General features: G+C 42.7%; 1 protein-coding gene and 1 long non-coding RNA gene across 3 annotated transcripts in view; one reads left to right on the top strand and one right to left on the bottom strand.

The window, feature by feature from the left end:
- Window positions 1–26,606, bottom strand: part of LOC129060506 (uncharacterized) — a 253,030-nt gene that overhangs the window by 75,206 nt on the left and 151,218 nt on the right. The window lies entirely within an intron of this gene.
- PIP (prolactin induced protein) lies at window positions 19,191–26,286 on the top strand. The gene is made up of 4 exons (XM_002818585.5): window positions 19,191–19,285; window positions 22,252–22,357; window positions 24,957–25,071; window positions 26,065–26,286. Exons 1-4 carry the CDS (start codon window positions 19,191–19,193, stop codon window positions 26,187–26,189), a joined length of 441 nt encoding a protein of 146 aa, XP_002818631.2. The 3' UTR covers window positions 26,190–26,286.

Below are 26,606 nucleotides of genomic sequence, written 5' to 3' on the forward strand. Positions count from 1 at the left end.
CAAAGGTAACTGCAGTTTTGCCATTAAAAGTAATGGCAAAAACTGCAATTACTTTTGCACCAAACTATAGCTTAGGGCCAGGTGCAGTGGTTCATGCCTGTAATCCTAGCACTTTGGGAGGCCGAGGTGGGTGGATCACTTGAGGAGTTTGAGATCATCCTGGCCAACATGGCAAAACACCTAATCTACTAAAAATACAAAAACTAGCCAGGCATGGTGGTACACTCCTGTAATCCCAGCTACTTGGGTGACTGAGGGATGAAAACCACTTGAACCCTGGACACAGAGGTTGCAATGAGCTGAGATAGTGCCACTGCACTCCAATCTGTGTGGAGCAAGACATTGTCTCAAAAAAAAAAAAAAAGTTAGCTTAGCCTTATCGCCCAGGAATAATTAAGGAAACAGCAAGATGGGGCAGTGGGGTAGTTAGCTCAACTTACTGTTATATTACTCACTGATATAATTTTTGCAAAGGTGGTTTTAGTATGACTCTACACCTTTTGGGTCACCCATTTGTAATCCATTCTACTGAAGGAAGCCAAAATATTACCCTCTAAAATACTTAGGATTGTTGAGCTAAACACAGCTAAAATGCAGGGAGATTCTCTGCCTTTCTTTTGTTTGCCTAAAGCCAGGACATAAATCCTCCCTTACTGGAGACAGCTGCTTATTAGCCCACTAATGGGCCAGGGGAATCTGTGAGCAGACTTTACCTCTATAAATTTGCCTTCCTATATTTGCCCACCTTTTGGCACTACCTCTATGGGCAGATTTTGTCTTCCTGCTTCATTAAGTATCTCTTTAAATTTTTCATCTGAACTGTATGTGTAGCCAGTCAACTGAGAAGCTGAGACCCTAGAGAATATGGGCAGAGCGATATGGGTTGTACACCCATTTGTAGCTAGCAAAACTTTTCTCTCTTTGAACTTTCTTTGGCATGAATCTAGAATCTTGTGAGAATGTGCTGTATCTCTTTGGAGAAGGCTCATGTGTCCTTGATTACATCATAACATTGGTTAAGGCTTATTGGTTTTGGTTAGTCACTTGCAAAGATACCTTTGGTTTAAAAGAGCAGGGAAATGGTACAAAAGCAGGAATATTGACTGTCCCGGCTGAAATATGATAAGAGACTTGAAGTTTTTTTTTAAGATCTCTATAGTCAAAAGTCGATTTAATTAAAAGCTGATATTTAAGATACACATGCATATATACTTTTTAATTGGGCCTCTGTTCTCCATAAAAACTTGTCAGTTGACTAAATTTCTTTCTTCTTAACCCTTTTGTCAAGAAAAAGAGTAAAATATTTGAAGACATTTATTCTGAGCCCAATAAGAATGACCAATGAATGACCCATGACACAACTCTCAGGAGATCCTGAGAATATGTGCCCAAAGTGGTTGGACTACAACTTGGTTTTATATATTTTAGGGAGACATAAGACATCAATCAGTTAATGTAAGATGTATATTGGTTTAATCCAGAAAGATGGGACAATAGGAAGTGGGGGCCCCAGATCATAGGCAGGTTCTAAGATTTTCTGATTGGCAATTGGTTGAAAGAGTTATTGTCTAAAGACTTGAAATCAATAGAATGAAATTTCTGTGTTAAGGGATTTTAGAGACCAAGGTTTTATCACACTGATGAAGCCTCCAGGTAGCGGGCCTCAGAGAGAATAGATTGTAAATGTTTCCTATCAGACTTAAAGATTCTATTAGTATTTTTTTTTTTTTTTGACAGAGTCTCACTCTGTTGTCCAGGCTAGAGTGCAGTGGCGCAATCTCAGCTCACTGGAACCTCCACCTCCTGGGTTCAAGTGATTCTCCGCCTCAGCTTCCTGAGTAGCTGGGACTACAGGCATGGGCCACCACGCCCAGCTAATTTTTGTATTTTTAGTAGAGACAGGGTTTCACCATGTTGGCCAGGTTGGTCTTGAACTCCTGACCTCAAGTGATCCACCTGCCTCTGCCTTCCAAAGTGCTGGGATTACAGGAGCGAGCCACCACATCCAGCCTGCTCTATTAGTCTTAAGGTCTTTGTGTTGATGTTAACACTGGTCAGCTGCAAGGCATGTCCAATGGCACCCCACTTCCCATCATGGCCTGAACTAATATTTCAGGTTAACTTTGGGATGCCCTTGGCAGAGGGGAGGGCTTAGGATTTTATTTCTTTTTTATACCTTACTAACTGTATTCACTCCCTTGGTTTGCTTCTGTTTTGTTGACATGATTTGTGCCAAGAATAATGTAAAACTTCACTGGCCTTTTTGAAAGCTTAAGTTCTTTCTCTGTGCTATGAAATGTAAATTTGCTACCTTGTTTTCCAAATCAGTAAGGGCTTCAGCCTGTGAGACAGATAAACTTTAACTCTTTCCATTTACAAAGCCACAGTTTGATTCCAACTGTTTTTTTCAACTAATGAGTTTTGCCTGACTCATGGGTAAAATATTAAAATCTGTGAACCCTAAATAACTGAGACAGGTCTCAGTCAAATTAGAAAGTTTGTTTTGCCAAAGTTAAGAAAGCACCCATGACACAGCCTCAGGACATCCTGACAACATATGCCCAAGGTGGTCAGGGTACAGCTTGCTTTATTTTAGGGAGATATGAGACATCAATCGAATGTGTAAAATGTACATTGGTTCAGTCCAGTAAGGCGGGACAACTCAAAGTGGGGGTTTCCATGTTAGAAGTAGATAAAAGACAAAAGCCTGCATTATTTTAAGTACTTGATCAGTCTTCCACTGAATACACAATTTAATCTGTCTCAGTGAATCTGCATTTTTACATAAACAATAGGTCAGAGGAAGTAATTAGATATGCATTTGTCTCAGGTGAGCCTCAGAGGGATGATTTTGAGTTATCTCTGTTCTTTGTCCACAAAGAATTTCCTTGTGGGAAAATTGTGAGGGAGGTATGTAGCTTCTTATCTCTGTAGCTATCTTATTTAGGGATAATAAAATGGGAGGCAGGTTTGCCCTAAGCAGTCCCCAGCTTGCCTTTTCCCTTTGGCTTAGTGATTTTGTGGTGCCAAGATTTATTTTCCTTTCACAAATCAAAACTATAAAATATTTGTCCGTATTTTTATGTATACTTGTTGAAATGTTTGTGTTTGTATATAGTATACAAGTGACAAAACTGACTTGTAAAAAGGCCCAAATGAACCTTTAAGTTTCTTGCCTTTAGGATACTTGCCTAACATATAGTAATATAAAAATAGTTAATAGAAAATTTAACTTGAGATGATGGCCAGATGTGTCCTATGTCTTATAAACTTTTCCAAACATAATTGTTAACAATGAATAAATTAAATAGATGTAAATGGGATAAGAGTTTATAAATGAACTATTAATACCTATTAAGTTTTATAATATGCTTACTTAAAAAGGTTGTGATGGTTAATTCTGAGTGTCAACTTGATAGGATTGAAAAATGCAAATTATTGATCCTGGGTGTGTCTTTGAGGGTGTTGCCAAAGGAGATTACCATTTGAGTCAGTGGGCTGGGAAAGGCAGACCCACCCTTAATCTGGGTGGGCACCATCAAAATCAGCTGCTAGAATATAAAGCAGACAGGAAAACGTAAAATGACAAGAGTGGGACCAGGTGCAGTGGTTCACGCCTGTAATCCCAGCACTTTGGGAGGTCAAGGCGGGTGGAACACCTGAGGTCAGGAGTTCAAGACCAGCCTAGCCAACATGGCGAAAACTTGTCTCTACTAAAAATACCAAAATTAGCCAGATGTGGTGGCAGGCACCTGTAATCCCAGCTACTCAGGAGGCTGAGGCAGGAGAATCGCTTGAACCCGGGAGGCGGAGATTGCAGTGAGCCAAGATCGCACCACTGCACTCCAGCCTGTATGACAAGAGTGAGACTCCGTCTCAAAAAAAAAGAAAACAAAACAAAACCCTGGACTGGCCTAGCCTCCCAGCCTACATGTTTCTCCCAAGCTGGACCCTTCCTGCCTTCAAACATCAGACTCCATGTTCTTCAGTTTTGGGACTCAGACTGGCTTTCCTTGCTCCTCAGCTTCCAGATGGCCTATTGTGGGACCTTGTGATCTTGTGAGTTAATACTTAATAAACTCATATATATATATATATATATATATAAAATATATATATATATCCTATTAGTTCTGTCTCTCTGGAGAACCCTGACTAATACAAATGTTTTTAAAGGTTTTTAAAATCTTTTTGGTAACTATACCCTCAAAATTTGCTATGCTAAGTTAAAGGATGGATATTCATTGACTATCTAAATTATCTCTAAATAAGATATAATTCTAAGACATTAATGACTAATTATGAGTTGAAGCTTAAGTACTTTTGACTTCTTATTTCAGAGAAATAAAAGATATTTATATTTGTTAGTAAAAAGGTCCTGTTCTACATATTTATCGGGGGAACCAGCCCCCAATATTTCAACATAGGTCCTTTCTATTTTCCCTAAGTGTCGGCTGGTCTGAGAAATAAAGAGAAAGAGTACAAAGGAGGAATTTTACAGCTGGGCCTCCGGGGGGTGACATCACATATCGGTAAGTCCGTGATGTCCCCTGAGCCGCAAAACCAGTGGGTTTTTATTTTTTATTTTTTATTTATTTATTTATTTATTTATTTATTAAGTATTTATTGATCATTCTTGGGTGTTTCTTGGAGAGGGGGATATGGCAGGGTCATAGGATAATAGTGGAGAGAAGGTCAGGAGATAAACACATGAACAAAGGTCTCTGGTTTTCCTAGGCAGAGGACCCTGCGGCCTTCTGCAGTGTTTGTGTCCCTGGGTACTTGAGATTAGGGAGTGGTGATGACTCTTAAAGAGCATGCTGCCTTCAACCATCTGTTTAACAAAGCACATCTTGCACCGCCCTTAATCCATTTAACCCTGAGTTGACACAGCACAAGTTTCAGAGAGCAGGGGGCTGGGGGAAAGGCCATAGATCAACAGCATCCAAAGGCAGAAGAATTTCTCCTAGTCAGAACAAAATGGAGTCTCCTATGCCCACCTCTTTCTACACAGACACAGCAACAATCTGATCTCTCCTTCCTTTCCCCACACTTCCCCCACTTCTTTTCAACAAAACTGCCATCGTCCTCATGGCCCACTCCCGATGGTCGCTGTCTCTTTGGAGCTGTTGGGTGCACCTCCCAGATAGGGCGGCCAGGCAGAGGCGCTCCTCACCTCCCAGACAGGGCGGCTGGGCAGAGGCGCTCCTCACTTCCCAGACGGGGAGGCCGGGCAGAGGCGCTCCTCACTTCCCAGACGGGGCGGCAGGGCAGAGGCGCTCCTCACTTCCCAGACGGGGCGGCCGGGCAGAGGCATTCCTCACTTCCTCCCAGGCGGGGTGGCAGCCAGGCAGAGGTGCTCCTCACTTCCCAGACGGGGCGGCCGGGCAGAGGCGCTCCTCACTTCCCAGATGGGGTGGCCGGGCAGAGGTGCTCCTCACTTCCTCCCAGATGGGGTGGCAACCAGGCAGAGGTGCTCCTCACCTCCCAGACGGGGCGGCCGGGCAGATGCGCTCCTCACTTCCTCCCAGACGGGGTGGCAACCAGGCAGAGGCGCTCCTCACCTCCCAGACGGGGCGGCCGGGCAGAGGTGCTCCTCACTTCCCAGACGGGGCGGCCGGGCAGAGGCGCTCCTTACTTCCTCCCAGACGGGGTGGCAGCCAGGCAGAGGCGCTTCTCACCTCCCAGACGGGGCGGCCGGGCAGAAGCGCTCCTCACTTCCCAGACGGGGCGGCCGGGCAGAGGCGCTCCTCACTTCCTCCCAGACGGGGTGGCAGCCAGGCAGAGGTGCTCCTCACCTCCCAGACGGGGTGGCAGCCAGGCAGAGGTGCTCCTCACTTTCCAGATGGGGCGGCCGGGCAGAGGCGCTCCTCACTTCCCAGACGGGGCGGCCGGGCAGAGGCGCTCCTCACTTCCTCCCAGACAGGGTGGCAGCCAGGCAGAGGCGCTCCTCACCTCCCAGACGGGGCAGCCGGGCAGAGGCACTCCTCACCTCCCAGACAATGGGCGGCCAGGCAGAGGCGCTCCTCACTTTCCAGACGGGGCGGCCGGGCAGAGGCGCTCCTCACTTCCTCCCAGACGGGGTGGCAGCCAGGCAGAGGCGCTCCTCACTTCCCAGACGGGGCAGCCGGGCAGAGGCGCTCCTCACTTCCCAGATGGGGTGGCCGGGCAGAGGCGCTCCTCACTTCCCAGATGATGGGCGGCTGGGCAGATGCGCTCCTCACTTCCCAGACGGGGCGGCCGGGCAGAGGCGCTCCTCACTTCCTCCCAGACGGGGTGGCAGCCAGGCAGAGGCGCTCCTCACTTCCCAGACGGGGCGGCCGGGCAGAGGCGCTCCTCACTTCCCAGACGGGGCTGCCGGGCAGAGGCGCTCCTCACTTCCTCCCAGACGGGGTGGCAGCCTGGCAGAGGCGCTCCTCAGCTCCCAGACGGGGTGGCCGGGCAGAGGCGCTCCTCACTTCCCAGACGGGGCGGCCGGGCAGAGGCGCTCCTCACTTCCTCCCAGACGGGGTGGCAGCCGGGTGCTCCTCACCTCCCAGATGGGGCGGCCAGGCAGAGGTGCTCCTCAATTCCCAGATGGGGCGGCCGGGCAGAGGCGCTCCTCACATCCCAGACGATGGGCAGCTGGGCAGAGACGCTCCTCACTTCCTATACGGGATGGCGGCCGGGCAGAGGCACTCCTCACTTCCCAGACGGGGCGGCTGGGCAGAGGGGCTCCTCACATCCCAGATGATGGGCGGCCAGGCAGAGACACTCCTCACTTCTGGATTTGAAATTGGTGAGATGTTTCTTGGGCTAGTTGGTCTGAGGACCTGAGGTCATAGGTGGATCTTTCTCACAGAGCAAAGAGCAGGAGGACGGGGGATTGATCTCCCAAGGGAGGTCCCCTGATCCGAGTCACGGCACCAAATTTCGGGACCAAATTTCATGCGCGTCTGTGTGAAGAGACCACCAAACAGGCTTTGTGTGAGCAACATGGCTGTTTATTTCACCTGGGTGCAGGCAGGCTGAGTCCAAAAAGAGAGTCCACCAGTGGGTTTTTATTAAGGACTTTAAAAGAGGAGGGGGTGTATGAACAGGGAGTAGGTCACAAAGATCACACGCTTTAAAGGGCAATAAAGATCACAAGGCAAAGGGCAAAGCAAAGATCACAAGGCAAAGGGCAAAATTAGAATTACTGGGCCGGGTGCGGTGGCACATGCCTGTAATCCTAGCACTTTGGGAGGCTGAGGCAGGCGGATCACGAGGTCAGGAGATCGAGACCATCCTGGCTAACATGGTGAAACCCTGTCTCTACTAAAAATACAAAAAAAATTAGTCCAGCGTGGTGGCAGGTGCCTGTAGTCCCAGCTACTTGGGAGGCTGAGGCAGGAGAATGGCGTGAACCCGGGAGGCGGAGCTTGCAGTGAGCCAAGATCGCACCACTGCACTCCAGCCTGGGTGACAGAGCGAGACCACGTCTCAAAAAAAAAAAAAAAGAATTACTGAGGAGGGTCTATGTTCGGCTATGCACGTATTGTCTTGATAAAGATCTTAAACAACAGAAAAGAGGGTTCAAGAGCAGAGAACCAGTCTGACCTCAAATTTACCAGGGCAGGATCTTTTCCCCACCCTAATAAGCCTGAAGGTACTGCAGGAGACCAGGGCGTATTTCAGTCCTTACCTCAACCACATAAGGCAGACACTCCCAGAGCGGCCGTTTATAGACCTCCCCCAGGAATGCATTCCCTCCCCAGTGTATTAATTATTAATATTCCTTGCTGGGAAAAGAATTCAGCGATATCTCTCCTACTCGCACGTCCATTTATAGGCTCTCTGCAAGAAGAAAAATATGGCTCTATTCTGCCCAACCCCGCAGGCAGTCAGACCTTTGGTTGTCTTCCCTTGTTCCCTAAACTTGCTGTTATTCTGTTCGTTTTCAAGGTGCACTGATTTCATATTGTTCAAACACACATGTTTTACAATCAATTTGTACAATAGTGGTCCTGAGGTGACATACATTCTCAGCTTATGAAGATAACAGGACTAAGAGATTAAAGTAAAGACAGGCATAAGAAATTGTAAGAGTATTAATTTTTGGGAACTGATAAATGTCCATGAAATCTTCACAATTTATGCTCAGAGATTGCAGTAAATACAGGCATAAGAAATTATAAAAGTATTAATTTTGGCAACCGATAAATGTCCATGAAATCTTCACAATTTATGTTCCTCTGCCATGGCTCCAGCCAGTCCCTCTGTTCGGAGTCCCTGACTTCCCACAACATATTTTTTTTTGAGATGGAGTCTAGCTCTGTCGCCCAGGTTGGAGTGCAGTGGTGCAATCTCAACTCACTGCAAGCTCCGCTTCCTGGGTTCATGCCATTCTCCTGTCTCAGCATCCCGAGTAGCTGGGACTACAGGTGCCCACCACCACGCCCGGCTAATTTTTTGTATTTTTAGTAGAGACGGGGTTTCACCATGTTAGCCAGGATGGTCTTGATTTCCTGAACTCATGATCCTCCCGCCTTGGCCCCGCAAAGTGCTGGGATTACAGGCATAAGCCACCATGCCTGGCCCTGTTCTACACTTTTAAAGAATGTTCCATTAGAAAGCCTATGTTTCTAAATATTATAAAAATTCATATTCATAAACTGTTGGTATGCGACTGACACTTAAAAAAATTGCTTACTTCTTAGGTTTTCACTATGAATTAAGGTTACTAGGAATTTAAATTCTAATGAATATATGGTAACTAGAATTAGGGATAAGAAAGATAATTCTATACACAGAATGTATAAGAAAACACATAAGTTTTTTTTGGCAAGGATGGTTATAAGATGGATATGAGGATATGTTTTTTCTTAAAGGAAAAGTGGTTTTGCCTAGGTTAGAGGTTATTTAAAAGTTGTATTAAATTGAAGAAATAAAAGAAGAACAAAGAGATAAAGTGAATGGATATAGGAAGTCAGGAAAAGAAAGAGAATGGAAAAAATTATAAGAGGTTTAAAATGTTTATGAAAGTCATCTTCTGTGGTCAAAACTGATTGAGATTAGATTAATCTGTTTATAAAGTTTTATTAAAATTAGTTTTATCATTAATAATGTATGGATGTAAAGGTAGAATTTGAATTTCTTTTTGAACAAGATTTCATGTAGTATTAATAAAAGATGATAAAAGATTTTTCATTTACCTTTTGAGTCAAAAGAATAGAAGGAAAGGCAGATTCTGTTGCTCTCATGCTGTCTTTATTTAGGTCTATTGATTCTTTGAGAAACTGAGCCTCACAGTAACCAAAACAGCTTGGTACTGGTACAAAAAAAGACACATAGATCAATGGAACAAAATAGAGAACCCAGAAATAAGGCCACACACCTAAAACTATTTGATCTTCAACAAATTTGACAAAAACAAGCAATGGGGAAAGGATTCTCTGTTCAATAAATGGTGCTAGGATAACTGGCTAGCCATATGCAGAAGATTGAAACTGAACCCCTTCCTTATGCCATATAAAAAAATCAACTCAAGATAGATTAAATACCTAAATGTAAAATCCACAGCTATAAAAACCCTGGAAGACAAACTAGACAATACCATTCAGAATGTAGGAATGGACAAAGATTTCATGACAAAGACACCAAAAGCAATTGCAACAAAAGCAAAAATTGACAAATGTGATCTAATTAAAGAGCTTGTGCACAGCAAAAGAAACTATCAAAAGAGTGAACAGACAATCTACAGAATAGGAGAAAAAATTTACAAGCTATGCATTTGACAAAGGTCTAATATCCAGCATCTATAAGGAATTTAAACAAATTTACAAGAAAAAAACCAGACAACCCCATTTAAAAAGTGGGCAAAGGACATGAACAGACATTTTTCAAAAGAAGACATACATGCAGCCAACAAGCATATGAAAGAAACCTCAACATCACTGGTCATCAGAGAAAGACAAATTAAAACGACAATGAGATACCATCTCACACCAGTCAGAATTGCTATTATTAAAAAGTCAAAAAAATAACAGAAGCTGGCAAGGCTGTGGAGAAAAAGGAATGTTTATACACTGCTGGTGGGAGTGTAAATTAGTACAACCATTGTGGAAGACACTGGTGATTCCTCAAAGATATAAGGACAGGAACACTATTTCACCCATCACTCCCATTACTGAGTATATACCCAAAGGAATACAAATAGTTCTGTCATAAAGACATATGCACGCATATGTTCAATGTGGCACTATTCACAATAACAAACACATGGAATGCCCATCACTATCCATCAGTGATATACTGGATAAAGAAAATGTGGTACATATACACCGTGGAATACTATGCAGCTATAAAAAAGAACAAGGTCATGTCCTTTGCAGGAACATGGAATGAGCTGGAGACCATTATCCTTAGCAAACTAAGACAGAAACAGAAAACCAAATACTGCATGTTCTCACTTACAAGTGGGAGCTAAATGATGAGAACATATGGACCCATAGAAGGTAACAACAGACACTGAGGTCAAGGGTGAAGGTTGGGAAGAGAGAGAGGATCAGGAAAAATAACTAATGGGTACTAGGCTTAACACCTCAGTGATGAAATTATCTGTACAACAAACCTTTGTGACATGAGTTTATCTATATAACAAATCTGCACATGTACTCCTGAACTTAAAATATTAAGTAAAAGTTAAAAAAAAACCCGAGCCTCTTCTCTATCAAAGAGTAAAGTATTTTGCTTTTTGAAAGCTTTGAATTATCACTTTGACTAAATTAATGACTATAATTTTACAATGACCTGTGATATGGTTTGGCTCTGTGTCCCCACCCAAATCTCACCTTGAACCCTAATCTCACCTTGAATTGTAATAATCCCCACATGTCAAAGGTGGGACCAGGTGGAGATAACTGGATCATGGAGGCAGTTTCCCCCATGCTGTTCTCATGATGGTGAGTGAGTTCTCATGATATCTGATGGTTTTAGAAGGGGCTTCCCCCTTTGCTCAGCACTTATTCTCTCTCCTGCTGCCCTGTGAAGAAGCGCCTTCCACCATGATTGTAAGTTTCCTGAGGCCTCCCCAGCCATGTGGAACTGTGATGCAATTAAACCTCTTTTCTTTATCAGTTACCCAGTCTCAAGTATTTCTTCATATCAGCATGAGAACAGATTAATACAACCTGTGATCCTATTTTGATCATTTTAAACATTTCCTATTTTGATATCAAGTGTTCTAAACCTTTGATATCGGATATACTCCCCAAAATCAAATTTCAAATTCTAAATTAAGTCTTTTCAACTCAAACTACCTCTATTATATTCAAAAAAAGTGGGGAGGGTTTTGGAAGTCCAAGTAAAATATATAAGGCTTATTTGGGATGTTAAAATCCTATTATTATCAAATAATAAGTGGTGTTTCATTTTCTTGAGTTATATTTGAATGGATATGTTATTAGTATACATTCCAAAATTGTATAAGATTTCAAAAAAATAATCTGATGTGTCTTGTTTTATCCAATGGGTTGCTTTATTCATATTTTTTTTCCTGAAAGTTTTTTGCAGGCCTAAAGTATATCTTTAAGGGAATTTATGCCAAGGACCATAACAAGTACTTTTTTTTTTTTTCTGGAGATAGGGTCTCGCTTTGTCACCCAGGCTGGAGTGCAGTGGCACAATCTCAGTTTACTGCAAACTCCACCTCCCAGGTTCAAGCAATTCTCCCACCTCAGCCTCCCAAGTAGTTGGGATTACAGGCACATGCCACCACGCCTGGCTACTTTTTGTATTTTTAGTACAGTCAGGGTTTCACCATGTTCACCAGCTGGTCTCAAACTGCTGACATCAGGTGATCCTCCCCACCTAGGCCTCCCAAAGTGCTCAGATTACAGGCATAAGCCACCGTGCCTGGCCCAAGTGCTCTTGAATACAGGTTTCTGATAACTTTGGAGATCATACCATTTGACTAGGTAAAAAATACTTCCAGAACTCTCATAAAAACAACTGATTTATTTATGAAGATTGCTAGGCCAATTTTGAGCAGAAAAAGAATTAATTCCATGGAACTGAACCAAGGAAGGACTGAAATAATTTTTACTTCTTTTTGCCTAAAACATTGTAAAATCTTTTTAAGTTTTGTTTTCCAAAGTCCTAAAAACTTTTTTTCTTTTGAGCTCTTCATGGCTTATAGCAATAGGTAAAGTAAACTTTTGTGAGCAAATTGAGACATTTACCTTTCTCTCTACCTGATTTCTCCAGAATTTAGAAGCTATTCAAGAACATTATTTCACGGCAATATTGTTATTTTCATAAGTTCAATAAGAATCTATTTTTCTTTGTAGCAGGACACAATTGGAGACACTGCCTATTCAAGGCTTTCACTGGAATGGCATATTTTCAGATACAACAAGGAGAATTTCTGAAACTAACTTTGGGAGAAACTTAGTTTATAGTTTAAAACACAGACAGCCCTTTCCCAAAGCAGACCTTCTTGCCTGGGGACTAGATTGCCTTTGTAGGACTAACATTAGCCACAAGATAAGAAATTATCTTGTGAGACTGATTTGAGTAATAATAAAACTCCAGTCTCCCATACAGCCTGCTCTGCATGAATTATTCTTTCTCTATTGCAAGTCCTGTCTTGATGAATTGGCACTTTGTCTAGGCAGCAGGCAAGGTGAACCCCTTGGGTGTTTACAAGGACAGCTTCAACTCCATATGATTTCATCTCCAACCCAACCAATCATCAGCAAGCACCCATTACCTGGTCACTGCCACCCTTTCCCTAAACTGGCTTTGAAAAAATCCTCTTAACTATGAGCTTGGATGAGATTGATTTGAGTACTAATTCCATCTCCCACGTGGTGTGGCCAGTCTCAGGTCTATTAAACTTTCTTTACTGCAATGCCATGGTCTTTCTTTGTGCAGCAGGCAGAAAGAACCCCTCAGGCAGTTACAATTGAAAAACAAGCAAAGGCTTGAATAGGCACCTCACAAAAGGGAATATATAATATCCAGATGACATATAAAAAGGCTAAATACCACTAATAATCACAAACATTCAAAGTAAATCACAACAAGCTCCACTACATATCCACCAGAAAAGCCAAGATTAAAAGTATTGACAATATTAAATATTGGGAAACTGTTGTGCAGTGTATAAAATGGCACCACAATTTTGGAAAACATTTTGATATTTTTGTGAAAATGAATAAAATTTAAAATCTGTTAGAACACTGCAAACTCCTTAAACTTTGAGAGAGCTGCTACTGTGATCTGAGACATGTAGCATGTTTTGCAATTCTGCTTCTTAGATTACAGCTTAACCCTCTTCCTCATTGTTCTGGTTCTGTAAATGACTAAGAAAGACCAGAGAATAGACTTCCTCCTTCCAATCACTGATATTTATTCTAGATTAACTGCTTCCTTTATTGTCCTGTACCTAACTCAGACCAGATTGCATCCTCAAAACAGACCCCCTGACAGTTACATCTTCAGTGTGGAATGTTAGAGAAATCTTTCCAGAAAGAAAAAAACCACCTCAACTAATCAGATCATTGTAACTATGCATTAAGCCTTCCATAGAAAGGTGTTGAAATTCTGCTAAACTTCCCTGAACTTTATCTGTATAAATGATCTGAAACTTTCATACTTTGGAACACTGACTTCCATTCTTTGGAATTTGTGCTTGCTGGTGGGCACATCCTCAAGCATTGTGCTTCAATAAACTCTCTTTCAGCTACATTCTGATCTTTTTGATTATTTTAGGATGACGTTCTCTATAAAAAGCACAGATACACATACCACATATGTAAAGGAACACAGCAACTTACCAAATCTGTTTCCCTTTCCTCCTAAGCACACAGCTATACTAAATTTCCCAATCTCTCTTGCAGTTTGATTTGGCTATATGACTAAGCTGTGGCAATGGGGACAAAGAATGAATGACATTCTATGATTTGGAAGCCACTTCCAAATCTTGCCCATTAAAAAAAAATAAAACCCTCCATAATTCTCCATTCTCTCTTTCACCTCTTAAAAGCTGAATACTAATACCTGAATAAAACAAAACTATTTCATCCAAAAATATACTCCTTTGATATACTTTGAGATGGCTGTTACAGGATCTGCAAACAGAAGCAATGCTGCAAAGCTGCCTTTTGTGGGGAGATTTGTGTCTCTAGAGAATCTGCACTGATGCAGCAGGCTTTTCCTGAGGTCCTCCCTCGCAGATCTAGGAAAGATTAACTGAGAGTCTGATACCTTTAAAGGTCTGAAAGAAACATTTACCTATTCTCTCTGAGGGCTACTACCTGTAAGATTTTACCGGCATAGTGAGGACTAAGCTCTGTTTGTGTGTGTGTGTGTATTTGTTTGTTTTAATCTTGGCCAAATTCCTAGCTAAGGGTCTGGAGACCATAAATGCTCATCAGATGGGTTTTATTTTAACCCTGTATATCGTGACTTACTTTCCAATCTGACTCTGGCATAACAAGGAAGAAAATCAAAATGTTTTACCCCCAAATACATTTCCTTGCCATGTCTTGAAATTGCCCTGCAAAGTCTCTTGTGGGAAAAATCCACATTCTATAGAGAATTCCCTTACTCCTTTCTTTTCCTTCCTTCCTTTCCAGATCCAGGAGATAATCACCTAGGAGCCAGACAGCCTTTTAAGTCAGGTAAGAAACATTTTGCAACCTGCTATCTCTGAAGTCTGCTATCTGAGAGCTTTCTGCACAATAAAACTTGATCTCCACAATCCTTTATCTTAACCTGAACATTTTCTTTCTATTGACCCCAGGTCTTCAAATAAACTCAACCAATTGTCAAACAGAAAGTGTTTAAATTTACCTATAGCCTAGACCCCTCCCCCCGCCCCTGCCCTTTGAGTTGTCCCGCCTTTCTGAACCAAACCAATGTCTTTCTTAAATGTATTTGATGGATGTCTCATGCCTCCTTTAAAATATATAAACCAAGCTGTACCCCCACCTCCTTGGGCACATGTTCTCAGGACCTCCTGAGGGCTGTGTCACAGGCCATGATCGCTCATATATGGCTTAGAATAAATCTCCTAAAATATTTTACAGAGTTTAACTCTTTTGGTCGACAATAGCAAGACCACCTTTGCTAGCCAGGCTTCCTCTTCTCCCCTCCCATAACCGTAGCACTACTGTAACCTGATTTACTACCATAACCTGGTTTTGGCCATGCTCCAAGACCTCATTCTTTCTGTAACCTCAAGATGGCACATAAGCTTCTGTACTCCCACTGAGGAGTTGGAGGTAATCATTCTCTCCCATGCACGTTAATAAACTTGTATGACATTTCTCCTATTAATCTACTTTTTGTCCATTTATTTTTCAGCAAAACTTCAGAAGGCAGAAAAAAAGTTTTCCCTTGGACCCTACATCACCAGGGTGACCTTAGAAATGACACTAAAGGCCAGGCATGGTGGCTCACACCTGTAATTCCAGCCCTTTGGGAGGCCGAGGGGGGCAGATCACCCAAGGTCAGGAGTTTGAGACCAGCCTGGACAACATGGTGAAACCCCATCTCTACTAAAAATAAAAAAAATTAGCTGGGCGTGATGGCAGGCACCTGTAATCCCAGTTACTCAGGAGGCTGAGACAGGAGAATCACTTGAACTTAGGAGGTGGAGGTTGTGGTGAGCCGAGATTGCACCACTGCACTCCAGCCTGAGTGACAGGAGTGCAACTCCGCCAAAAAAAAAAAAAAAAAAAAAAAAAGGAAGAAAGAAAGAAATGACACTAAAGATGACAGAGTTTCTAAGAAAAAGAGTCACACTCCAGCTTCTCTCACCTCTGAGAGATTTTGCTTGGATATAACCTCCTCTAAGAAACAACTCATTACATCTTTATGCATTAGATGCCCTTGTACAAGTCTTGTGCCAATTATGCTTTTATTAAGTAAGAGGAAATATAGAGTAGTCACTCTAAGTGCCAACTCCGGATTCACTTCTATCTGGGTTCCAATGGTTTGGCTTAGTCATATGGCCAAGCCAAACTTCAATACCTTTGTTATTTGTTGGCTCTGTGACTTGAACAACTTATTAAAATCTCTGTGAGTTTCCTTTTCTCAACTTTAAACTGTTGCTACATCAATAAATAGACTAGACAAGTGTTTAAGGACATAAACTCTGGTATCAGACTACTTAATTTTGAACCCCTAACTCTGCCAGTTACTAACTTTGCAACTTGTTCTCACCAGTAGGCAGTGCAGTGGTTAAAGGGTCATGTTCCAGGGCCAGACTGCCAGCGTGGAAATTCTGGCCCCATCCAAAGGTGTATTCGCCATTAAGTTAATGGCATGAAGCCTCAGGGCTTCCTACTTATGGGTGCCTCCTCCAAGATCCTGTACCTGTAGTTTACATTTGTAAGTTTGGATTCTATTTCGAAAAGAGGTTCTCAGATACTGTAAATCAAAACTCAGATTCCACAAAACCTTCTTGCAAAGTTGACTGTGCCATATACTGACTACATGGTCTGGGTTAGATATTTCTCTCCTGCGTCTCTGTTTCTCCTCTTGTAAAATGGAATAAAAATGGCAACCACCTTCACAGGGTTATAATAAAGATTGAGCTAATATATGTGAAAATGTTTAGAGCAGTGTAATGCACACAGCATATGCTTCATGTGTGTTGGTGTCTATAACTCCCTCTCTGTCCATTCCTTATCTTCTTCTCACAAGCCTTGTCAGGACTAAGATTATCCTTCTCTTTGCAAACTTAGCCTGTGGCAAGCTTCACCTATATTCTAACTCTTTCCCTATGGGACTATACACGTTCTCTTCTGTAAGCTTCCTGAGTTGTTTACAATCTGATTTTATCAATCTTTATTTGATTTCTTAAACCTAGACTTGTTCATTCTTTGTGGCATAATAATTATGGTTTCTTTTTCTCCCTAATCTTCTTCCTCAAGGGACCTCCAGCTTTTCTCTTAAGGTTTTTAACTGATCCAATGAGTCTGACCCATATTATATAGGTAATCTGTTTTACTCAAATTTTACTGATTTAAATGTTAATCACATTTAAAACAAACAAACAAAAACTTCACAGCAACTTCTAAACTGTTGTTTTTCCAAAAAGTGGGCACCATGCCTAGCTAAGCTAACAAATAAAAGTAACCATCACAGCAGTCATGGCCTGAATAAGAGTTGTCCTAGGCCAGGCACAGTGGCTCACACCTGTAATCCCAGCAATTTGGGAGGCCAAGGCAGGCGGATCACTTGAGGTCAGGAATGTAAGATCAGCCTGGCCAACATGGTGAAACCCCATCTCTACTAAAAATACAAAAATTAGCCGGGTATGGTGGCACCTGCCTATAATCCCCACTACTCGGGTGGCTGAGGCATGAGAATTTCCTGAACCCAGGAGGTGGAGATTGCAGTGAGCTGAGATCATGCCACTGCACTCCAGCCTGGCTGAGTGAGATTTTGTCTCAAAAAAAAAAAAAAAAAAAAAAGATTGTCCTGTACATTGAAGGGTTGTAGGTATTGCAGTTTCCTGCTGGCTCACAGAAGAACAGCCTCATTACCTTCAACAGATGCTCTTAACCCATTGTCATCTGCCTTCCTCTGGACACTGCCTCTTGGGAGTGCTGGAGTTGCATCCTCAAGGACAGGGCTATGCCTTCAAAGAGCCAAGCAAAGAACTTTTCCTGCATTTTCCCACACAGACACTTCCTAGATTCTTCTGCCTTATGCCTGCCTTAGTCAGTCTAGCTAGGGTGTGCTTCAAATGGAAATTATGCAAGTGAGAAGGACCAGGTGTAAAGACAATTTAATTGTGGGACAAGGCTTACTAAGGAAGGTCATTGTGACCCTCACAAGCAGTGTTCTTGAGTGGATAGGACATAAACAGGGAAGAAAGCATGTGATCATGAGAACAGCTGAAGTTTTAAGTGAGCAATGACATGAATGGTGTCCAATTCAAAGGAAAGAGAAAGTAGATGCAGGAGTTGAATAAACAGACGAGCAATTTTGAGAGATACATCCAGAAAGCAGAAGCACACACTTACACTTTAGCTCTGAATCCTGGCTAAAGCAACATACAGAGGCGGTAACTCCTAGAACACTGATTTTCACTCTCTTGCCAGAGAGGCTCTTCCTGGGCCGCTGTCTGCCATGCAAAGGATAGAAACAAATCCCATAGTGTTGTAAGTCATAGGTTAAGGAGCAGATTTAATTTCATAAGGAGAAATAACACAATGCCAGTGTTGGCAAGAGCAAGTCTCCCCATCATCCCAAGGAGAGGAATTCTACAACCTGGTTATCTACTGGACATAATGTGGGCTCCATTCTCATGGAAGGAGTCCTTTCCACTGTGGGTCTTCCTGTGTGGCTTACGCATGAGACAAGTGTAAGAAAGTGGTCATGTCAATAATGTCAATAAGAAAATGAGCCAGCTCTTTGGTGCCAAGAAGTCTGATTTGGGGGTGCCAGCTATTTATAGGAATTGTCTAGAATTAAAATATCACCCTGCCTTGGGAATTGTGAGGCAGCTGGGGATCTTGGGCATCTGCGGTATATTGCAACCACACCTGAAATTAAGAAGGACTCAATGACAATAAACATCTTTACATCACCCAGTGTCTTGAACTCACTTCCCCATCATGTAGAGCAGCACAGGTCTTCTCTAGCTCTTCCACCTCATGATGGGTAGTGACTGCTAGGGAAGTCCTGATCATCCTAGCCCTCCAAGAAATGTTTTCAATAGCATTGCATCTTGAACTCACTATAATTTGATCAAGCAAAGATGTTCTATGCCTCTGGTCTGAAACCTGCCACCACACCTGGGTTCTCTGCTTTCAGAGACCAGGGGAGCAGTGACTGAAGCTAAGACTACACATAGCACTTCAGACAGGCAAATTAGGAGGGAAAAGAAAGCTGAATCTGTAAACTCGGGAAAAACTGGTGTATCTTTTGAGGTCCTAGCCATTTTGAGAAACTCTGACACTGAAAAAACAAGGAAGAACAATCTGACTCCTCTCTCAAATGCTGACATTCTAGCTGAGTGATGATTTTTTCTTAGAAAAACAAACTTTGGGTCAACAAGGAAAGATCATGAGTGGGGAGGGTGAATGGGTGATTCACCTCATGGATCTCCCTGGCAGCTCTTGCACTTCCTTGATCAATCTGTATATAAGAAGTGTGCTGGGCACCTGGGACACCACTTCTCTGGGACACATCGCCTTGTTTTCTCCAGCATGCACTTGCTCCAGCTCCTGTTCAGGGCCAGCCCTGCCACCCTGCTCCTGGTTCTCTGCCTGCAGTTGGGGGCCAACAAAGCTCAGGACAACACGTGAGCCATGCCCTTCTCTTCCCCACAAAAAAAATTGCAGGGAGGGCTCCTCTCCCAGTCTGGAAATCTACTTATCTCTTTCTGAGAATTTCTTTCAACTTCCCAGAACTCTAGTCCCAGGAGCTCCCATGGACCTTCTGCCAGGTTCCACTTCTTGTCCTCTTAGGAAGACCCACCAACTCCTCTCACATTTTTGCTGGGTGTTTCTGCATTGCCAGTGGAAATAAAGCTCCAAATGTACCTACAGGCTGTAATTAGTAGTTAGTCTTCATCTAACACGCTGATCCACATCTTGTTCATAATTTATACCTTTGTTCAGATTTCTGCCCAGTAAACTTTACCTTCTCACACCTTGCCTCCTAGAAGAGAAGCATAACAGGTCTATGAGTTCCAATGGCAGCTTAGGGCAGCTTTGGCAGAACTGGCTAAAGGACCAGAGGCCCTGGCCACTGCCCTGTGGTCTGAGATTGAGCTAGACTGGCAGCTTAGACGTTCTTCCTAACCTGAAGTCTGAAGATGAATACGAGGACCTCTTGCTCTCACGTATACTGGGACCTGAGAGCACAGGTTCAGAAGTCAACTTATTGAGAACACATGTGTGAAGGAAGCAGAAAAATTGGAGCAAGTAAAATAAAGTAGAAAACGGAGCCAGGGGTCTGGGAGAAAGCAGCGATACCCAATCTAGGGAGTTTTCTCTATAGCAGTAGAGTTTATAATGCTGGGTTTCTGGGTTGTGATCTTGGAGGTACTCTCTATGGCATGGTCAGACATCCTGTCCTGGAGGAAACTGTTCAGGGTTTTGACAAGCTAACGTAATGGAGGCAAGTGTCCCAAGAAACCCTGCATGGGGACAGGTTCAGATCCCACCCCATTCCCGCCAGATGACTGTCCACTTAGCCCTGAAGGGCAGCAAGGTATTCAAATAAACTATGCTAATTAGGTTATCAATCATCCTGATTTGCCCAGGACTTTCCTGGTTGTAGCATTGAAACTCTGCCCTCCCCCACCACCTCCACAACCCATTCTGGAAAAGACCTTGGTCCTGGGTAAACTGAGATGGTTAGTCACTCGAATTAAGCTGGTCATCCTATCAATCTGAAACTCATATACAAATGGGAGAGATTTTGAAGTTGCTTAGGTATTTATACCCTTTTCCTGTGCACTGGGCACTACAGCAATTGGCACCAAAAAATAGAATCTCTCTAAGATGCTTTGCCCCAAGAAAATGGGGCTGTGAGACACTGTGGGCTAAGAATCTCAATTCCCTTCTGTCCCACACAATAACAAAGGTCCGTAGCCAGGAGTTTCTAGGGAAGAGAAAATAACTCTCCTGGCTCCAAACCCAGTCCTCATTGACTGAAGAAGAATATTTGACTATTTTCTTTGTCTCCATTTCCTTTCCTTTTCAGATTGCAGTGTATGGTCTAAATGTAGAGTAGTATCTAAAGTTCCCAAACATGGCCATATGTCCAAATTTACTAAGGAGCTAAATAAATACAAATTCCTAAACCCTGCCTAGGGACCAAAGAAGGAGGATCTTCAAAGATGCTCCTACAAATACCTCCAGTGCATTGAGATGTTTGCTGGGTTTTTTAAATTTTTTATTATTTTATTTTATTTTTCTATAAGTTACTGGGGTACGAGTGGTATTTGGTTACATGAGTAAGTTCTTTAGCGGTGATGAGATTTTGGTGCACCCATTACCCAAGCAGTATACACTGCACCATATTTGTAGTCTTTTAGCCCTCACCCCTCTCCCACTCTTCCCCCCAAGTCCCCAAAGTCCATTGTATCATTCTTATGCTTTTGAGTCCTCATAGCTTAGCTCCCACATATCAGTGAGAACATACAATGTTTGGTTTTCCATTACTGAATTACTGAGCTACTTCACTTAGAATAATAGTCTCCAATCTCATACAGGTCACTGCAAATGCTGTTAATTCATTCCTTATTATGGCTGAGTAGTAGTATTCCATCATATATATATATATATATATATATCTCACAGTTTCTTTATCCACTCGTTGATTGATGGGCATTTGGGTTGGTTCCACAATTTTATAATTGTGAATTGTGCTGCTATAAACATGCATGTGCAAGTATCTTTTTTGAATAATGACTTCTTTTCCTCTGGGTAGATACCCAGCAGTGGGATTGCTGGATCAAATGGTGGTTCTATTTTTAGTTCTTTAAGGAATCTCCACACTGTTTTCCATAGTGGTTGTAGCAGTTTACATTCCTACCAGCAGTACAGAAGTGTCCCCTGATCACTGCATCCACGCCAACATCTACTGTTTTATGATTTTTTGATTATGGCCATTCTTGCAGGAGTAAGGTGGTATCGCATTGTGGTTTTGATTTGCATTTCCCTGATCAAGAGGTTTGCTGGTTTAATGTGATTCTGTTCCTAGAAAATTTTCTCCTAATAATGACTTGAGCCCTCCTACTCAGTAGACAACCACCAGAGCCTGTACGATGTTATCAGGAAGTGGCATATGGTATTGTACATTTTTTCTTTTTAAAAACTTGTTTTTGGTCAATGGAAGGGAAGAAGATGCTCGTTCATTGATGGACATTTGGGTTGGTTCCATGATTTTGCAATTGTGAACTGTGCTACTATAAACATGCATGTGCAAGTATCTTTTCTAAATAATGACTTCTTTTCCTCTGGGTAGATACCCAGTAGTGGGATTGCTGGATCAAATGGTAGTTCTACTTTTAGTTCTTTAAGGAATCTTAAAGTGTCCTAGTTGTTTTATTAAACAAAATTAAATCTGTGCAAAGTAACCAATCCAATCAACACATGAAAATTCCAGGGGATTCCGATGCGGAACAATTGATCCAAGCCCCATAATTTCCCTCCCTTGCCCAGCCCATCCTGTGCCCTTGCCCTGTTCATGGCTCCCCCTCTCACTCAAAGATTGGTCTCTGATCTTGGTGTTCTGATTCTCTCTTCCCACAATCAGTCGGAAGATCATAATAAAGGATTTTGACATCCCCAAGTCAGTACGTCCAAATGACGAAGTCACTGCAGTGCTTGCAGTTCAAACAGAATTGAAAGAATGCATGGTGGTAAGTAGAGGACTGGGGGGTGACTTCAAAAAATAATTCAACTCCTTGATTATAAATATAATTTAATCTCTCACTTTAATAATGTACAGTGTACTTAATGAAACATTCTCACTTATGTTATACTACTTGAGACTCAGAACAACTGTGGGAGCTTGGGACAGATGACTTCTCATTTTCCAGATGAAGAAATTCGAATCCAGAGAAGTCTAGGTTAAATAAGAAAGAAAGGAAGAAGGAATAGGAAGTGAGAAAGAGGGAAAAAGAAAGAAGTGTAAGAGCTGGTAGAGAAGCAGTTAGAGTCCTTCCAAGGTCCTGAGCATGTTTAGTTTAGGATGGAGGGAGGGGAGTTCTCAGAAGAGAAAGCAGCAACTCCACACCATAGGTTGAGGTGGGTGGGCAGAAGAGGACATGCAGGATATGACTCCTCCTCTCCAGTAAGCACTGAGCAACTCTGCTGTCCTCTTGCCTTCTTCTGCTCCTTTGCTCTGGGTCACCAGAAGTGGACTCTTGTTCCAGCATCCCCACCCTGACAATGAGCTCATACTCATCTCCTCCTCTTCCCCCTTTGCTCTGGGTCACCAGAAGTTGACTCTTGTTCCAGCCTCCCCACCCTGACAAGGAGCTCGTACTCATCTCCTCCTTTTCCCCAAGTTCAGAAGTCCAATCTCTGAACAAGGTCAGAGGTTTTCAAATGGTAATGTGCCTAAAACTCACTCAGGGATCTTGTTAAAATTCAGAGTTTCATTCAGCAGGTCTGGGGAGAGATTAGAACTTCTGGGTTTTAACAGACGCCCAAGGTACACCAAGGCTGTGCCCAAAGGACCACATTTTTGAGCAGCTTGGGATTACAGCATTATCCCTCCTGTCTAGCCAAGTGCCAGAAGTCAAAGAGACTTATGCAGTTATTAATCCACAGTGACTCTTCCCTGGGACATTGGTTGTGTGTCCTTTTCCTAGTCATTGATCTCAGGTGTCACAAGCATGCAAACTGCCCCCACTACCTTTGTTCTAGGGCCAAGATCCATGCATCTCCCATCTCCCCTACTCCCTCCCCAGACCCTTCGTGAAGGACACCCTCTATCAGGCAGCATAAGTATTTCCTTACAACATAAGTTTCCTAATTCAAATGAGAACTAAGGACAATGATTACATGTGAAACAACATTGAGAGCATGAAGATTGTTATTCAGTCAACTGCATTCTAGAAATATCCCCACACCTGTAAAGAAAAATTCCTGGCCAATGAGCAAAGAATATCACAGCTGCTTTGTCAAATTTTTCTATTTTCAGTCCAAGAATCTGAAACATGTACACTAATTTGGGGTAGGAGCAAGGCTGAATCATAATTTTTCAACTGTGTATTTTGTTTATCACAAGCACAGGTGAGAATGAGAATAAGAACATGTGCATAATGTGTACATAAAATTTTTGTGAAAATGGTGGTTTCTGGTGATAATAGTTAATGGTAGTGGTAGGTATAATAAGATATGTTTGAATCAATAAAATGACATGTGACATAATTTTGTGCTTTTGTGATTAATAAAAGTATGCTTTTAAGAATCATGCTAGTACTCTAAAATAAAGCAATCTTTTCAAAACCCACCTAAGCACAACCAAAAGAATAAGAAATCCTTAGACTAACTGACTTTGCAAACTAGAAATAATTTATGGGAAAGGAAATTTTGTTAATTCTAGTCAACAAATTTTTATTTGTGGCTTCATTTTTCAAAGTATAACTATTTTTAAATTTTTAGTAAAATATATTTATATAACTGTAAATTTCTTACCACCTAATCCTCATTTTTTATCATTTAGAGGTTAGTAATAAAGATGCATATTTTTCCCCTGCCTGAGTTCACAGACTCACTGAATGCTATCCACAGATCCCTCTGGGTCTATGGACCCCAGGATAAAATTGCTGTGTTAAACGTTAACTGGACAAAATCTTCTGACTCCACTGAAATTTATATATACAATAATCTGGGATCTCGAATTGCAAAGCACTCAAGTTAAAAAGAAATTTACATTCAAGATGTCATTTGCTTATCTAACAGCCAGGTTTGGTAGTTAATTGTTTCCACCTCACACCTGAGGAAAGTGAGAGTGAGAGGCCTAACTCTCATCACCAAAGGTCACCAAGTCAGAGAGGAGCACAGCTGGGGCTTGGTCACAGCTCTGACAACAAGGCCTGACATTGGCTCCTACACGCAAGTGGCCAGGCTGCTGTCTCACCAGGTCTCAGAGTAAATGTGATTGCAGGTTGATTCCTGAAACCTCTGGCTGGTGACTAAGGCAAGCCTGCTCCCCAGCTGGACAGCTGCCGTGGATGAGCTCTCCTTGCCCTGTGGATTCACTTGCACCCCTATCTCCTCCTGAGCTTCTCCACACTGCTAAGGCAGGAGTTTGAGGGCATTGGGAGGGAAAACCTTCTGACCTAGACTTTGGCTCCTGAAATGATACCACAACAGTAGACTTCCCCCTGCCCTGGGCCCACCTTCACCCCCACTCTTCTCCTCCGGCTTCTCCCTCTCTTATTTTTCCCTCCCTTACCCATTCCCCAAAATAACAATGAATTCCCCCTCCCACCTTCTCCTCACCAGATTAAAACTTACCTCATTAGCAGCGTCCCTCTGGAAGGTGCATTTAACTATAAGTATACTGCCTGCCTATGTGACGAAAATCCAAAAACCTTCTACTGGGACTTTTACACCAACAGTAAGTACAGAAGTTGTCCAAGGAGGGAACTACCCACCGGCCACCAGGGAGGAGAAACTATAAACAGAAACATGGCTGCGAACCGAGCAGGACCAGGACCTCAGGGCAGAAGGACAGAAGGGAGGGAGGGAAGAGCACGGGAAGAGCAGATGGGGGAAGGCACCCAGGTTCTTTTTTTTTTTTTTTTTTTTTATTATACTTTAGGTATATCTCCCAATGCTATCCCTCCCCCCTCCCCCCACCCCACAACAGTCCCCAGAGTGTGATGTTCCCCTTCCTGTGTCCATGTGTTCTCATTGTTCAATTCCCACCTATGAGTGAGAATATGTGGTGTTTGGTTTTTTGTTCTTGCGATAGTTTACTGAGAATGATGATTTCCAATTTCATCCATGTCCCTACAAAGGACATGAACTCATCATTTTTTATGGCTGCATAGTATTCCATGGTGTATATATGCCACATTTTCTTAATCCAGTCTATCATTGTTGGACATTTCGGTTGGAATGCTCACCATCACTGGCCATCAGAGAAATGCAAATCAAAACCACAATGAGGTACCATCTCACACCAGTTAGAATGGCAATCATTAAAAAATCAGGAAACAACAGGTGCTGGAGAGGATGTGGAGAAATAGGAACACTTTTACACTGTTGGTGGGACTGTAAACTAGTTCAACCATTGTGGAAGTCAGTGTGGTGATTCCTCAGGGATCTAGAACTAGAAATACTATTTGACCCAGCCATCCCATTACTGGGTATATACCCAAAGGACTGTAAATCATGCTGCTATAAAGACACAGGCACCCAGGTTCTAAGACAGAGGCATTGTGTGCAAAAAGTTGATACAGGAGACAAATTTGCAAAGGATTTGGGGAAACTGAACCCCAGGGGGCTGGTTCAGTTTCCTGATATGATGTAGATGCCTGATATGAGTAGAAAAGACAGGACATGGCCGGGGTGTCTGAGAGATGATCTCTGTCCCTGTCTTTTTCAGGAACTGTGCAAATTGCAGCCGTCGTTGATGTTATTCGGGAATTAGGCATCTGCCCTGATGATGCTGCTGTAATCCCCATCAAAAACAACCGGTTTTATACTACTGAAACCCTAGAGGTAGAATAATGGAAGCCTTGTCTGTTTGCCACACCCAGGTGATTTCGTCTAAGGAAACTTGGCTGGAATTTCTGCTGTGGTCTATAAAATAAACTTCTTAACATGCTTCTCCATGTTCTGTTCTATGTCCAAAATCTGCTCCTGAAGAATCCCAGATTAACTGAAATTTCTACATTTGTCTTTCAAAGAACTTTTACTGAGGAGATTGTACGGGTTCTCACTGCCCATTGGTATGAAGAGGGAGAGAAGAAGAAACTGGGAAGAGGAGCTATGCTCACAGAGAGGAAAAGCAGTGTCCCTAAAGTTCATGCCACAGGAGTGGCAGGGCCAGGGCAGGCACCAAGCCTCCCTGTTGCTTGGCCTCTCTCCATCCCACTGCCCTCCAGCAACAGCTCAGATCCCAGAAGACAGGAGTCCTGTTGCATG

This window comes from Pongo abelii, chromosome 6 (assembly GCF_028885655.2).
Source record: "Pongo abelii isolate AG06213 chromosome 6, NHGRI_mPonAbe1-v2.0_pri, whole genome shotgun sequence".
In the NCBI taxonomy this organism is placed as follows: domain Eukaryota; kingdom Metazoa; phylum Chordata; class Mammalia; order Primates; family Hominidae; genus Pongo; species Pongo abelii.

Bases quoted from the DNA above. Each gene is read 5' to 3' on its own strand.
- PIP (XM_002818585.5), top strand. From the start codon at position 19,191: ATGCACTTGCTCCAGCTCCTGTTCAGGGCCAGCCCTGCCACCCTGCTC. The intron at 19,286-22,251 runs GTGAGCCATGCC...TCCCACAATCAG, and splicing joins AACAAAGCTCAGGACAACAC to TCGGAAGATCATAATAAAGG. The intron at 25,072-26,064 runs GTAAGTACAGAA...TGTCTTTTTCAG, and splicing joins CTGGGACTTTTACACCAACA to GAACTGTGCAAATTGCAGCC.